The sequence below is a fragment of the Oryza sativa genome, chromosome 5 (genome assembly GCF_034140825.1).
Source record: "Oryza sativa Japonica Group chromosome 5, ASM3414082v1".
Lineage (NCBI taxonomy): Eukaryota > Viridiplantae > Streptophyta > Magnoliopsida > Poales > Poaceae > Oryza > Oryza sativa.
In genome coordinates this window covers 4,106,553-4,121,037 of record NC_089039.1, presented here as the reverse complement: position 1 = coordinate 4,121,037, position 14,485 = coordinate 4,106,553, and the positions used below count along the sequence as shown (strand labels likewise).

The 14,485-nt window shown below is 42.8% G+C and overlaps 2 protein-coding genes and 1 pseudogene across 2 annotated transcripts; all 3 read left to right on the top strand.

Annotated features, from left to right (window-relative positions):
* Nucleotides 1–1,428: 1,428 nt before the first annotated feature.
* LOC4337922 (5-amino-6-(5-phospho-D-ribitylamino)uracil phosphatase, chloroplastic) lies at nt 1,429–5,396 on the top strand. Its single transcript, XM_015782232.3, has 11 exons — nt 1,429–1,546; nt 1,639–1,731; nt 2,398–2,466; nt 2,571–2,675; nt 3,423–3,477; nt 3,844–3,917; nt 4,167–4,250; nt 4,337–4,477; nt 4,599–4,664; nt 4,750–4,859; nt 5,013–5,396. Exons 1-11 carry the CDS (start codon nt 1,445–1,447, stop codon nt 5,179–5,181), a joined length of 1,068 nt encoding a protein of 355 aa, XP_015637718.1. The 5' UTR covers nt 1,429–1,444; the 3' UTR covers nt 5,182–5,396.
* A 2,125-nt stretch (nt 5,397–7,521) lies between these two features.
* Nucleotides 7,522–9,037, top strand: LOC4337921 (uncharacterized). The gene is made up of 2 exons (XM_015783302.3): nt 7,522–7,781; nt 7,902–9,037. Exons 1-2 carry the CDS (start codon nt 7,710–7,712, stop codon nt 8,598–8,600), a joined length of 771 nt encoding a protein of 256 aa, XP_015638788.1. The 5' UTR covers nt 7,522–7,709; the 3' UTR covers nt 8,601–9,037.
* LOC107280906 (uncharacterized) lies at nt 8,753–10,072 on the top strand (annotated as a pseudogene).
* The last annotated feature ends 4,413 nt before the right edge of the window (nt 10,073–14,485 follow it).

Here is a 14,485-nt window from a genome sequence, read left to right as displayed (position 1 = left end):
TGTCGCAGATGCTCCTATTTACGACCAATTGTTCTATCAGTGGTAGGTGATGTACCTATCAACAAACAGGTCATATGTGATGATTTTGCTAACTTTAAGACATGCTGCTTTAATCTTCAGAAGTATAATTAAAGTAGCTATAGTTTACATAGGGTGTAAATAGAAAACCATGCAATACAGCTTCATAAAACCGTCTTATACTGAACTAGTATGTTCCTTTTACTTCATAGAATATTCTATATTTGACTGCATTGAGATTGTGGATGCGGTTGAAAAGTGTTCTGGTGCACTGGTGCTAAAGATAGATGAGGGCATACTTGACGTTGACATCCCCCAGTTCCATAATTCACTGGTGGATAGAATGACATAAGAATTAGACCTATAATAGTCCCGCTTTTCATTTAGTTTATGAGAAGATGAGGTTATCGAATTTACAAAATAAACTAAAATTTGGAAGTTAGAAAACTCAACTTTTCTATATCTCAGAAGATGGCTACCAACAAACCGTTTTTCAGAATCATAAGTTCTGCCAAACAGGCTATTAAGCTCGGTTCGAAAACTCGTTTATCTTTTTAACTCTCTTGATAGCTAGGAGCAAACTTCTAAACGATTTATTTTGAACAAGAAGTTTTTACAAAAGCTTTTTAAAAATAAAATAAACTCATTTTTATTTATAGTGATTAATATTTGATTAATCACATGTTAATGAATGCAACTAAAAGCCTACCGCCAAAATCACTATTGAACTAAGCATAAGCCTTAGTAATTATTAGTACACTGCATGCGCTTAGTATGTTATTTATTTTCAATGGTTTTGTAGACATATAGTTATAAAAAAAGAAGTCCTTTTATATCTACTTTAACCCTTATACGAATGGCAAACTTTGTGACGATCGACAGAACATCTCAATTTCTTTTTAAAAAGTAAAATGAACTGTTTATCCAAACATTAATTTTGTTTATAGCTGATACACAACTCTTCTCTCCCACAAAAAGGGGAAAAAAATGCACAACTCTACATGACTACATCCCAGAATAGATTAGGCAGCATTCTGACGCTATTGCATGGACAAACCATTATCCAAAGAAAAAAAACTACCGAAAAAGTATAGAAAATCCACTTCTTAAGCTTTTTACTAGTGGCTAGTATGATTTTACAAAGGCTGATGTAAAAAGAAAAGTTAAAAAATTGACGTAATTTCAGGTCGTATTTGTGGTGCAACAACCGTTCAACCAACACAGCTAGCAACAAGAGTAGAAACAAAAATTCCCCTCCTATTTTTTACCAATCCCCAGCCATAAAAATTAAAACGAGAAAAAAAAGAAATAATCCCCACAAATATTAATTGTATAAATAAAATCGAAAAGAAAGGAAAAATAAAAAAAATATCCAAAAATAAAACCCCCTCCACTCCCATCCCGTTTCTCCCCCTTTCCCCTTCTCATGGAGTCGTGTAGCTTCCGCACCGCCGCCTCGCCATCGCCATTCCCCTCGCTTCCCTCCTCCTCCCGACAAGCGCCGCCATGCTCCAGCCTCCGATTCCCCGTAAGAAGTTCCCTCCTTTTACGGCGGGTTTATGGAAACTTTTGGGTTTTTTTTTTCTGATGTTTTTGGGATTTTTTCTTTGGTTGTTGCAGAGACCAAGAAACGGGAGGATGGTGGGGGTGCGGAGGAGGGCGTCCGGATTCGAGGCCTTCCCTCCCCTACCTGGTAAGGTGTTCGTCGAGGAGGTGAGCTTTTCTTGGTTTTTGTTTGATTCATGGGTGTAAAGATAAGAGTTTTCTTGGTTAATTTCTTGTTTGGTTTGAAGAAGTCTGGCTTGCCCTAGGCGCAAATGTGGTATTAACTTCGATTGGGGTTGGATTTGCTCTGTGCGACCTCCGGATTAGGCAGGGATTCAGCTTGCTCTGATGCTTCTTTAGAATACAAACTGCACATCTTTGGGAGAAATCAATGCCATTTAAGTGGTTCATGGGTTAATTTCCATCTTTTCTTATCTTGGTTGTACTAGTGGGGTGGAAAGTTAGCTCATGCTTCTTCCATTTCGGAGCATTGGCGAGTTTCGTCTAAAACAGGGCAAGTGACTAAGTGAGTTTCATTTGAGTTTGATGGTTCCCTTTGGTGAATTATCCCCAGTATTGCTGTTCTTGTAGTTGGTGGGTTCGATGATGTAGTACTCTTAGCTAAGGAGTAGATTTTTAGTTCTGTTGCTTGGAATCTTGGTAGTCAGTTAATTACCATATTCATATACTTGGATCACTTATGACTAACATTTCTGAACGTTCCCAAGCTATGGTTTATATTATTCCATTACATGATACACTCTTCGAGGATAAGAGCTGTTTACCTTTCATTTTTGTAGGCCAGGACTAATTAGATGTGCATTTGTTTTTTAGGCAATTGGAGCTGAATATGGGGAAGGTTTTGAGACATTTAGGATGGATGGACCACTCAAGGTCGATGTGGTGAGTATACGTCATTTAACTTACATGGCAATTTTTTCTATATCTAGCATCCTGTATTACTTCCTTAAGTTACATTTTGTATAAGTTTCCTTTCATTGTTTCAGGATTATCTGAACGAAAAATTGCAAGAATGCTTCCTTCAAAGGATAAGACATGCTATGAAGCCAGATGAAGCATGTGGGCTTATTTTCTCATGGGACAACGTAATTGTGAGTTTTTTTTTTTGTTCTTGTGCTAGTTTGTAATAGTGCAATGTCTACTAGCCTACTAGTGATATTTATTTCTTCTAAGTGGCACATTAGGCCTTCTCGTCTGCAGTTACTCGTTGTGAAGATCATTCAAACAAACTCTACCTTACGTGTTAATAATTTAAAATTTGTTTCTGTTTCAACTTCATTACGGGATGCTTTGTTTTTTTGGTTTGAACTACACTGGTTGATTGGTAGAGAAGAACAAGAGTCAGCTTCCTTAAGTCCATTCTTCTCAGTAGTTTATAGAGCTGTTACAATGGGGAAACACTTTTAATCACCTAGGTGGACATCCACCCATTTGTTGCATGTCAACTAAATGGGTATGAAAAGAAAATCAAAAAAAAATTGACAAGATATATTCATATGTAATATATCACCCCACAAACATGCAAGTTCAAATTCGACTTCTACAAGTTGTAATAAAAATAACAAATCAAACTCTGAGTAGTATACGCATATTCACAGTTAAATTTGTTATTTTTGTTTCAACTTATAAAAGTTGAATTTTAAGTTGCATGTTTGTGTAGTGATATATTTTATATCAATCTATCTTGTAAATTTTTTTGAAATTTTTTCATGATCATTTAGTTGACATGCACTAAATGAGTGGACGTCCACTCGAGTGATTAGAATCCACCTCCATTACAATGCCCATTGTTGCATCTATAATTGACTCAGATTTGTCATCCTCTTCTGTTCTCTTAGGCTGATACAGACTCACTAAAGTTGGATGCCTGGAGACAGCTTGCTTTGGAAGAAGGTATACCTTTAAAATAAAAATATTCAGTGTAAAGTTTTATGAAACATACTATTCCTATAATGTTATTGTATGGGTCCTTTTCTTTTTTCCGACAATGCAAACTGTAGAAATCATTTTCTTACTCGTTTAAGTTCATATTTTGTCTTCACATTCAGATTCTCAGTGGTATATTGTCTGCAAGGTCTGAGGAGCACATACATTAACTTACTATAAATATAAGATTCTTATTGTGCAACCTTTTATGACTTCTCATTCAATTTTGACTGAATAAAATCGGTCTAAACTACTTATTTGTCATTGAGGTTTGTGTTTACCTCACTGCCAGGGATGCTACCTTGATATTGCTAATAAATTTATTTCATGCAGGGAAGGATATCCCAAATGCTGGTCATGTCCAAAAGAGTATTCTTCATGGTGCTGCCGACCATGTGCTTAGAAAGGTATGAGTTTTCTTTATACATACGGAAGGTCTATGTTTTAGAGTTGATACCATGCTTGCATCATCAATTAGCTTTGGTACTTTTTAGTAACACTAATTTGCCACTGAAAGTTATTTTGCTGCAAACAAAATAATAATAATAAAAGCATACTCTTTGTTGGGCACATTCTTTCTATTGTGCATATGGCTTTCCTTTTGCAATTTGCACCCAGTGGCAGTTAAAGTGGCAACTCTACTTGTCCTTATTCAGGTTTTATGTTGGGCAAAAGATGAAAGTCAAATGGAAAGACTGAAGGCACGGCTTATAGAGTTATACTACGAAAATCTCTTCAAAGTAATTATTTCTACGCTTCTTTTGGGATAAAAGATGGCTTAAATTATACATAATTGTTTCTGATTAAGTATGTTCATTTCATTCAGCTTGATACACCAGTAAATGGATTGCGGGAATGGTTGGATGCTGTCCAGACAGCAGGCATCCCTTGTGCTGTCGCATCGTCCCTGGATAGGAGATGCATGATTGAAGCTTTGGATCGAATGGAACTAAGCAAATACTTCAAGGTTCTTTTTTTTGTATCATCCTAATTTCCAAGTTTTACCAAAACATTATTTTCTGAAATACATTCTTCGAATACGATGTATATCAGAAGTTAATTTTATTCATTCCTCCTTTATATTTCAGGCAATTGTGACTGACGAGGATGATATGGAGTCAATAGCACATAGGTTCCTCTCAGCTGCTATGAAGGCATGCTTCTGCTCCGCTTCAAAATATTTAGCTGTTTTCAGGATATACTGCTCACATGTTTGTCAAACCTGTCTTTTCTCACCAGCTGGATCGGAAGCCCTCAAAGTGTGTGGTGTTTGAGGATGACCCGAGAGGCGTAACCGCTGCTCACAACTGTACCATGATGGCAGTTGCACTCATTGGTGCTCATCCTGCGTATGTAGTTCTCTCATTTATTTTTTCTTTTTTGGAATAATATTCTTTGAAATTAGAGCACAGTTTGTTCCATTGCTTTCAGATCTTTCTGTTGAACTACATAGCAAATCTTGGCTACTTACCTGCGGAATATACATTTTGTATGACATGTAGGTATGAGCTGGTACAGGCTGATCTCGCCATCGCAAAATACAGTGAGCTCTCGGTTATCAATCTCAGAAGGTTGTTTGCACATAAGGGGTTAAGTTTCATGGACTTGCAGAAGCAGATCATCGAGAGGTCACCTCCCAAGAGGAAGCTGACAGTAGACACCATCTTCTAATGAATTCTTTACCTCCCAATACTGAAAAAGAGAGAAAAGAAAATAGCACCATGCATCCTCCCTACTGTGCTGTGTATATAGCATTCCATGTTGGTTAGATTACATAGAAAGCTGATGTTAGATGATCTGTTGTTGCATACCTCCATTCTGGATGTACTAGATGTAAACTGATGTTTAACCATTTTAATCATGATAAATACTACCAGTCTACCAAACAGAATCATGTCCAGGGTTATGAAGGGTGTGCGCTTCTGATGTGTGGGCCTATGGAGGGTGGGCCCCACCTGTTAGGGATTGATGCCCCCTCGGACTTGGAACAATGCATATTATGTACACACAAGATACATACGTATTGAGGGCCTATTTGGTAGAGCTCCAACTCCTAAATTTAGCTCCAGGAGTTGGGTCTGGAGTGGAGTTGTGTAGCTGCCTAAACCCAGCTCCACCACTCTAGTTCATTTTGTGAGAGCTCTGCTCTTATGTTAGGTGGAGCTGAAACTGTTTGGCTGAGCTCCAGAGCTAGAGCTGTGCTAAACAGGCAAATTGAAAGGCGCACACCTGCAGTTAGATAAGTTAGGGGCTCTCTAAAATTGGGCTATTACTGAATATATGCTCAGAGCAATTACAATTTATTCTATTGCTTCAGTTGGATAAGATGGAATACAATTTGTTGTATTGCTTTTAGATCTTTTTGTTGAAACTGTACCACTAATCTTTGCTTCTTACTACCATTTTGCACTCCTTACAGATATAGGCAAGAGCTGGAACTTGCTGAACAGCTTGAGCAAATATTCCAGAGGTCGCCTCCTAGCAGGCTAGTCTTTTTGCAATGGGAGATTTGCTCTGGTCCAGCAAAAAGTATCTCGAGGTAACGGTACCTCACGGTACCAAATCGTTTCCGATCGTTGGATCTACCTGGTCAGGATGTACAATGTTAGATCCAACGATCGTAAATGATTTGGTACCATGAGATACCGGTACCTCGAGCTACTTTTTGTTAGACCGGAGAAAATCTCTTTTGCAATGGAACATAGCGATGTTACCGTAGGTATTAGGATTTAAGTCAGCTGATAGTAGACAACATCTTATAAAAAACGAGCGATTCCTTTTACTGCTTAATTGTATTTTTCCTCTTTGTTTCTATCAATTATCTTAAAAAAAGGGAACAATTCCATGCTGTTTAATAACATATTAACATAGCGCTGAGCCGCTGATGTTAGATGATCTGTTGCGTAGCTCCATTTCTGGATGCAGCAGTTGTAATTGTATGGATGGTTTACAGGGAAGGATCAACTGCTAGAACCATGCTGCTGCTGCTGTTGACCTGTTGTTGTAAGCTGACATTAGCAGATGATCCATTTATTCATGATAAATACCAGTTTTCCAAACACAGACATGGACATGCTTCAGAAGTATATGCATTCTTGTGTGTTCGCAGCTGGTATATATGGCAGACGTACGTAGTATCATGCTAATGCTAGCAGATTGAAAGAGACGAAAATATCTTTATTTTTTTTCCCTTCCTTAAAAAAAAAAATGAAGAGAAAGAGACTGAAAGGCAGCACGGTAGTTGAGCAGAGTTATATTCCTGTTGACAGCAACAGTTAATTTTGGGACAGTTTGGATGAAAAGGGATTAAGCAAACACTTGGGCAAAGGAAACAAGGAAAACCCCTGTTATTTTTCCTTTCTTCTCAGCCGAGAAATTTGATAATTTAACACTTTTTTTCATTGTCGAATTACTTTAATTGATACTTATGAGGATGACATGTGAGACCATCTGAGTGGATAAAATTGAGACAAGATGTCAAATAATTGAAGCTCTAATTCTGAGCCCCCTGTTTTGTGCTCCGTTCAAACACCAGTTTTCTTTTCTAATATTCAGACACCTGAATGTTTTTGCTCTCTCTCACCTCACCAAATCTTCTCTAATTTGTCCTAAATATTTAGCTGTTAGTAGTTTGGTAGTATCTCTTCTTAAAGATGCTCGTGCCATACGTTGTAATATCATACCGGGTCGATGGCGACTGCTGCGTCTGCTTAATAAGAAGAGCATCAAAGCAAAAAATAATTCATTTTGCGAAGAACAATAATTAGTACTCCCGTCCCATAATATAAGGGATTTTGAGTTTTTGCTTGCACTGTTTGACCACTCATCTTATTCAAAAAAATTTGTGCAAATATAAAAAATGAAAAGTTATGCTTAAAGTACTTTGGATAATAAAGTAAGTCAAAAAAATAAATAATAATTCTAAATTTTTTTTGAATAAGACGAGTGGTCAAACGGTGTAGGTAAAAACTTAAAATCTCTTATATTATAAGACGGAGGGAGTAGTTGATAGCTGAGTTAGTAATAGTATTAGGCAGCTTCTCTTGCCAACTCTAGTGAGACTGTGACATGAAAACTTAGAATTGCAGAGCAGGTGAAGTCGTGAAGATGCAGGAGCAGAGTACATAACAATGGCGTTAGGATTACACGTTCAGAGAGTGAGCTAGAGCACATCGTTGATTTTTGTTCAGCGATCATCGATGGATAGACGGCGGATTCGGCGAGATGTGGAGATCGAATCTGTCGCCGACGACTCTGCCAATTCTGTCCAGGTTAAATCTCTCTCTTCTTAGATGAAAATTGCATGCGATTTACTGTTGATGAGTATGTTTAATGGTGATTAGTTCATGGATTAATAAGCTTATTATATGTTCATCAATTGCATGGTGTAGAACATCAGGCTGGTGATTGACATCGGCGACAGGACGATCCAGGTCCCTCTCAATGGCCACACCGTCGCGCAGAACATCGGCCGTCAGGCTGCCGCCGCCGTCGCCGGCGATTCGTCAGCCGGCGGTGTCAGTGAGAAAGCCGGTGGCGGCGGCGAGGAGTGGCTGCAAGAACAGGACGGCTTGTTGAGCATGCGCGGGTGGCTGATGGCGGTGGCCACGCTGTTCGCCGCCATGGCGTTCCAGGCGGCGCTGCAGCCGCCGGGGTGGATGCCGAGGCCGCGCGACTGGTTCGCGGCGCTGCTCGCCGCCGACCCGGCGGCGGCCGCCGTCACGAGGGACCAGGCCGGGAAGGCGATGCTGTACCTGATCGTCAACACCTGCACCTTCGCCACGTCGCTCGCCGTGCTCCTGATGCTGCTCGCCGTGGGCGACGCCGGCGGCGGCGGCGGCGGATGCGCGTCGAGGAGGGTCACCGCGAGGCTGATCGCCAACATGATGACGGCCGTGGCGCTGTTCGCCGCGGCGACGTTCGCGCTCTGCGCCGCCGACGACTACCGGCTCATGGCGTTCGTCGGCACCGTCGTCGCCGTGTACGCCGCCGTCACCGTCGTGTTCGTCAGGTGCAACCTTGCTCTGCCGTTCCGGAGAGGCGGCGGCGGCGGCGGCCATGGTTGTTGTAGCTGGGTGTCAAGATTGTAATAAGAGCAGATAATACTGGGCCGGCCATGCATTTGATTCAGCCATATTACTATACACGCGCGGCGCAACGCACAATAACGGAGTTTAGTACCACATGGAAAATTTACAGCGGTGGAGACCTGTATAAAAGAGGACGTGGTCGTGTTGCTCCCGCCGAGCTTGGTTGTGCGAGCTTGTCACCCCAGCTGTGGGGGGCGGGAGTTGGCAGGATTGGCCGATGTTGGGAGGATCGAGGGTATAGATAAGATATCTCTCCTCCCTGGTCTCGTTGGGTTGTTGAGGCACAGATGCTAATTCTATTTGTCCGACTTTGGACTTAGGGGGAGGACTATAGGTGTCATCAAACCCCAGGCCCAATTTGCGGCTGGTTGAGAGCCCTGCGTTGTTTAACGTCGGTGGCCTCCTGGTTGCTTTAACGATAGAAGCCCACGGTCGTATCCTGTCCAACTTCTCCTCTTTTTTATTTTTATTTTTAATGATGCTACTCTCCTCTTTTCTTTTTATGATGCTATTTTTCTTTTACTTTTCCCTTCAACTAGCAAGTGGGGTGAAGATGACAATTAGAATTGCAGAGCAGGTGAGGTGAAGATGCATGAGCAGAGTACAAAACAATGGCGTTAATTATGTTAGGATTCCACATTTATTTTAGGATTCCACATTCAGAGAGTGAGCTCGAGCACATCATTGATTTTTGTGCACAGATCGATGGATCGATTGATTCTGTCGCCGACGACTCTGCCAATTCTGTCCAGGCTAATCAACTCAGCTCAAGTGCTTGCAATTTACTGTTGATGAGCATGTTCAATGGCGATTAATTAGTTCATCAGGCTGGTGATCGACGGGACGATCCAGGTCCCTCTCAATGGCCACACCGTCGTTCAGAACATCGGCCGTCAGGCTGCCGCTGCCGTCGCCGGCGGTGTCAGTGAGAAAGCCGGTAGTGCTCGGTGGTAGCGGCAACAGCGGGGCGGCTTCGGCTTGTTGTGCATACGCGGATGGCTGCCTGGATGGTGGTGGCCACGCTGTTCGCCGCCATGGCGCTCGAGGCGGCGCTGCAGCCGCCGGCGTGGATGCCGAGGCCGCGTGACTGGTTCGCGGCTCTGCTCGCTGTACCTGATCGTCAACACGTGCACTTTCGCCACGTCTCTGGCCGGGATCCTCATGGCTGATGCTGCTCGCCGTGGGCGATGGCGGCGGCGGCTGCGCGTCGAGGAGGGTCACGGCGAGGCTGATCACCAATTAACACGATGACGGCCGTCGCGCTGTTCGCCGCGGCGACGTTCGCGCTCTGCTCCGCCGACGACTACCGGCTCATGGCGTTCGTCGGCATCGTCGTCGCCGTGTACGCCGCCGTCACCGTTGTGTTCGTCAGGTGCAATCCTGCTCTGCCGTTTCCGGGAGGCGACGCCGGCCATGGTTGTAGCTGGGTTTCAAGATTGTAAACGCGTCTATGCAAAATTGGGTCATTGGCTTTGTATCCAAACCACGCAAGGACACATTGATTCTGCAAAATCACGATGAGACGAAACATAATAAGACCGGATATGATAATTTACTGGGACTGCGGGCCGGCCTGTGTTTAATTCAGCCACAGCCCATATTATTACACGCGTAATGCATAAGAGCAATGTTTTGTACCATATGGGAAATCTACATCGGTTTAGGCCAGTATAAAAGAGGACGCGATTGAGATGCTCCCGCCGAGCTCGGTGGTGCGAGCTTGTAATCCCAGCTGCAGGGGGCGGGAGTTGGCAGGTTTGGCCGTTGTTGGGGGATCGAGGTATATAGGAGATATTTCTCCCCCGGGTCTCGTGCCGGATGCTTGTTCTATATCCGACTTTGGCCCAGGAGGATTGTGGATGTTCATCCAAGCCCTACCCAATTGTGGTTAGGTTGCAACTAGTTTGTGAGTACTCTAGCGTTGTGTTCGGGTCGGCCCTTGCGCCGCCTAACAAAAACGTCTAGGTCACTCCCTTTCTACTCACGAGAGAAGCCACAACCCTATCCTGTCCAACTCCTCATTTTTTTTAAAAAAAACATGGTACATTCTTATTTTCACACCCTTTCCACTCACGAGATCATCCACGGATTTGATCACTACAATCGATCATGAGAGAAGCGACGGTCCTATCCTGTCCAACTCCTCTTTTCTTTTTAAATTCATGGTACATTCTTACTTTCGCACCCTTTCCACTCACGAGATCATCCACGGATTTGATCAATACAATCGATCCAAACTCTAAATGTGCCAAATGGGTTTAAAGCATTAAAACCTATGTCTTAGAGGATCAACCTAAATAAAGATTGGAAAGAAGTAGAGGACAGGTTTTAGAAAAAAAAAAGCTAAGTTGTTGGAAAAGCAAATTATTATCTGCAGGTAGTAATCCAACTCTTGTTAATTCAATGTTGAGGAGCGTACCAATATTTATGTTAACCTTTTTACGATCCTTTGGGGAATTTTTTTTTAAAAAAACCTGATTATAATGATTGGGTATTCTAAACTTGAATGAGCAAACTAGATGTTTGCTCCGCAAATGGTTATTCAGGTTAATAAATGAGGAAGGGGTGTGGCAAAATATTCTTTGAAACAAAGTTGATGGAAGAAAACTATTTCTTTAGTTGAAAAGAAATCAAGCGATTCTCACTTTTTGTTAGGTTTGATGGTCAAACATGAGTTTTGTGTCCAGGTTCTTTTCTGTTAAAAAATGGAACTCAAATTCGTTTACGAGACTATATGTGGCTTGGACGGAAAAAGCCTTAAAGAGCACTATCCAATGCTATAGGAAAAAGTCTGAATTACCCCTATGTACTATTGTATGAGTACGAATTACTCCCATAAACCACAAAATCAAACAACCTTCACCCTCAACTTTTCATACCGAACGAATTGCCCCCTTGACTCGCTCTAGAGCGGTTTTGGTCCTACGTGACACACACATGGCAGTTATGCTTCTTCCTCTCTTGGTCTCCTCTTCCTTGACTCATCTCGGTCGCTGTCGATCTCTACCCATCGCTCGCCACCTCACCGGCCCCAGCCCAAAGCTAAGCCCTAGCAGCTCGTCATCTTCGTCATCGCCGCTGAGACTTGCTGCACCTGAGGTTGGCGCTTGCTGGGAGGTGCCCATGGCAGTGGGGGAGCCGACGCTCGCGGACAGACCAGAGATGGCTTGGAGAGAGGTGGAGGTGGCCGACGGGTGCGCTTAGGTCATCACGGATGTGGAGGGGACCGCCTGGCGGCGGCCACTCATGGAGGCTGCCGAGGAGGCCCAACACAGGTGATGGTGGGGAAGAGGTACAGGCCTCGGCGCAAAGACGGAGGGCACAACTAGTGGCAGTGCGACAAGGAGTCATCCTCGCCCCACAAAGGGAGAGCAGATCTGACACACCCGTGAGCTGGTCGGCGATCTTCGCCACCTTGCGCTACAAGAGGAGCGTGTCACACTCACATCCCCCACGACCAACGCCATGGCCCGCCATTGAGGGTAGGAGGAGGCTGCTGCCTGCACCGTGTTGACGAGAGTGTGACGGGATTGGGATGGTGTCTATTTTTAATATCAACAATATAATTTATGGGGTGCACAGGACCAAGAAAAGTTGGTGGCATAGAAATTCCTAATCAAACACTTTAGGCTAAGGGAGTCAGAGGAAGCAGTAATAATCATAGTGATCTCTATCTCTGCCCCTTATTTTGTGCTCAACCAAAACATCAATGGTGATAATTTTCAGCTACCTGAATAATATTCTGACGCAGCTGCGGATCGAGGCAGCTCCCGGGTCTCTTGTTAATTTCACAACTCGCTAAACCTCACTAATTCTTTACTAGAGAGTCTCTTGTCTTAATTATTCTGCTGTTAGCAGTTTGGTGGCTGGGTATTAGTCAGCTACTCTGCTTCTCTAGACTTGCCAATTCTAGTGAACAACTTAGAATTGTAGAGCAGATGAACTCCTGCCGATTCTGTCCAGGTCGGTTAATCTCTCTCTTCTTAGACTTGTGTAGCTGGACGTTTAAGCCTCCTTAAGTTGTGTCTCTATTTTTTTAATCAAGGATCTGTTTGTACTCTGTTTTCCTTCTTAATTACTACTTCCGTTTTTTAATAGATGACGTCGTTGACTTTTTCTCACATGTTTGACCATTCGTTTTATTAAAAAAAAATTACATAATTATAATTTATTTTGTTATGAGTTGTTTTATCACTCATAGTACTTTAAGTGTGATTTATATCTTATACATTTGTATAAAATTTTTGAATAAGACGAATGGTCAAACATGTGAGAAAAAGTCAACGGCGTCATCTATTAAAAAATGGAGGGAGTAAATTCCGGCAGAGCTCCTGCCGTCGTCTTCCTCAAAAAAAAAATCTCTCTCTTCTTAGCTGCAAAATGCATGGAATTTACTGTTGATGAGTATATTTAACGGTGAGTAGCTCATTCACTAAATATAAGCTAATTATGTTTATTTATCAATCTGGACACGTAGAACATCCGGCTGGTGATTGACGTACATCAGTAAGACGTACATGACCGTCGTTCAGAACAACGGCCGCCGGGCTGCCGCAGCCGCCGCCGCCGCCGTCGCGGTCGCCGGCCGCAAGGACACGTCAGCCAGCCGGCGGTGTCAGTGAGAAAGCCGGTGAAGATGGTGGCGGCGGCGGCGGCGAGCAGTTGCTGCAACAACGACAGGACGTACGGCTTGTTGTGTGCATGCGCGGCTGGCTGATAGCGGTGTGGCCATGCTGTTCGCCGCCATGGCGTTCGAGGCAGCGCTGCGGGCCGGGCCTGCCTTTAAGCCATATCGGAGACGCAATTCGTATAGACAGAAACGAAGTTTTGTACCATACGGAAAATCTACAGCGGTTTAAACCCATATAAAAGAGGAGACGAACGAGTTGCTCCCGCCGAGCTCGGTGGCGCGAGCTTGTCACCCCAGCCGTGGGGGGTAGGAGTTGGCAGTGTTTGGCCGTTGTTGTGGGGATCGAGGGTATAGGAGATATCTCTCTCCCCGGGGGATGCTATCATGATGTTACATCCGGTCTCAATTGAGTTGAGTTGCCACTGGTTGAGGTCCCTACGTTCTAGGCTGGATAGCCCTCGTGTCGTTAGATTACAATGTCTAGGTGACTTCTCAATTGAGTTACCGTTCTAGGCTGGACGGCCCTCGTGCCGTTAGATTATGATGTCTAGGTGACTTCTCAATTGAGTTACGTTCTAGGCTGGACGGCCCTCGTGCCGTTAGATTATGATGTCTAGGTGACTTCCCGCTCACGAGAGAAGCCCTACTGTCTATGCTGCTAACTCCTCTTTTTTTTTTTAAAGCACAAATGCTTATTAACTGTTTTTTTAAGCACAAATGCCATTTTGACGGCCCTCGTGCCCTATGCTGCCAACTCCTCTTTTTTTTAAAGCACAAATGCTTATTAACTGTTTTTTTAAGCACAAATGCCATTTTGACGGCCCTCGTGCCGCTGACTATGACATCTAGGTGACTTCCTGCTCAAGAGAGAAACCCAACTGCCCTATGCTGCCAACTCCTCTTTTTTTTTTAAGCACAAATGCTTATTAACTGTTTTTTAAGCACAAATGCCATTTTACCTTCTTATTAACTGTTTTATATTATAAGTCGTTTGATTTTTTTCCTAATCCAAATTTATTATGTTTGACCAAGTTTATAGAAAAAACGTAGTATTATTTTTACCTTCTTATTAACCGTTTTATATTATAATTCGTTTGATTCTTTTCCTAATCCAAATTTATTATGTTTGACCAAGTTTATAGAAAAATATAGTATTATTTTCAACATAAAACAAATATATTATCAAAATATATTCAATGTTAGATTGAATGAAACTAATTTGATAGTTTAAATGTTGCTAAATTTCAGATCAGTT

What these genes read in the sequence shown, in the direction of transcription:
- LOC4337922 (XM_015782232.3), top strand. Translation starts at nt 1,445, where the DNA reads ATGGAGTCGTGTAGCTTCCGCACCGCCGCCTCGCCATCGCCATTCCCC. An exon ending in GCTCCAGCCTCCGATTCCCC is followed by an intron (nt 1,547 to 1,638) that starts GTAAGAAGTTCC and finishes TGGTTGTTGCAG; the next exon opens with AGACCAAGAAACGGGAGGAT. An exon ending in GTAAGGTGTTCGTCGAGGAG is followed by an intron (nt 1,732 to 2,397) that starts GTGAGCTTTTCT and finishes TTTGTTTTTTAG; the next exon opens with GCAATTGGAGCTGAATATGG.
- LOC4337921 (XM_015783302.3), top strand. Translation starts at nt 7,710, where the DNA reads ATGGATAGACGGCGGATTCGGCGAGATGTGGAGATCGAATCTGTCGCC. An exon ending in ACTCTGCCAATTCTGTCCAG is followed by an intron (nt 7,782 to 7,901) that starts GTTAAATCTCTC and finishes TGCATGGTGTAG; the next exon opens with AACATCAGGCTGGTGATTGA.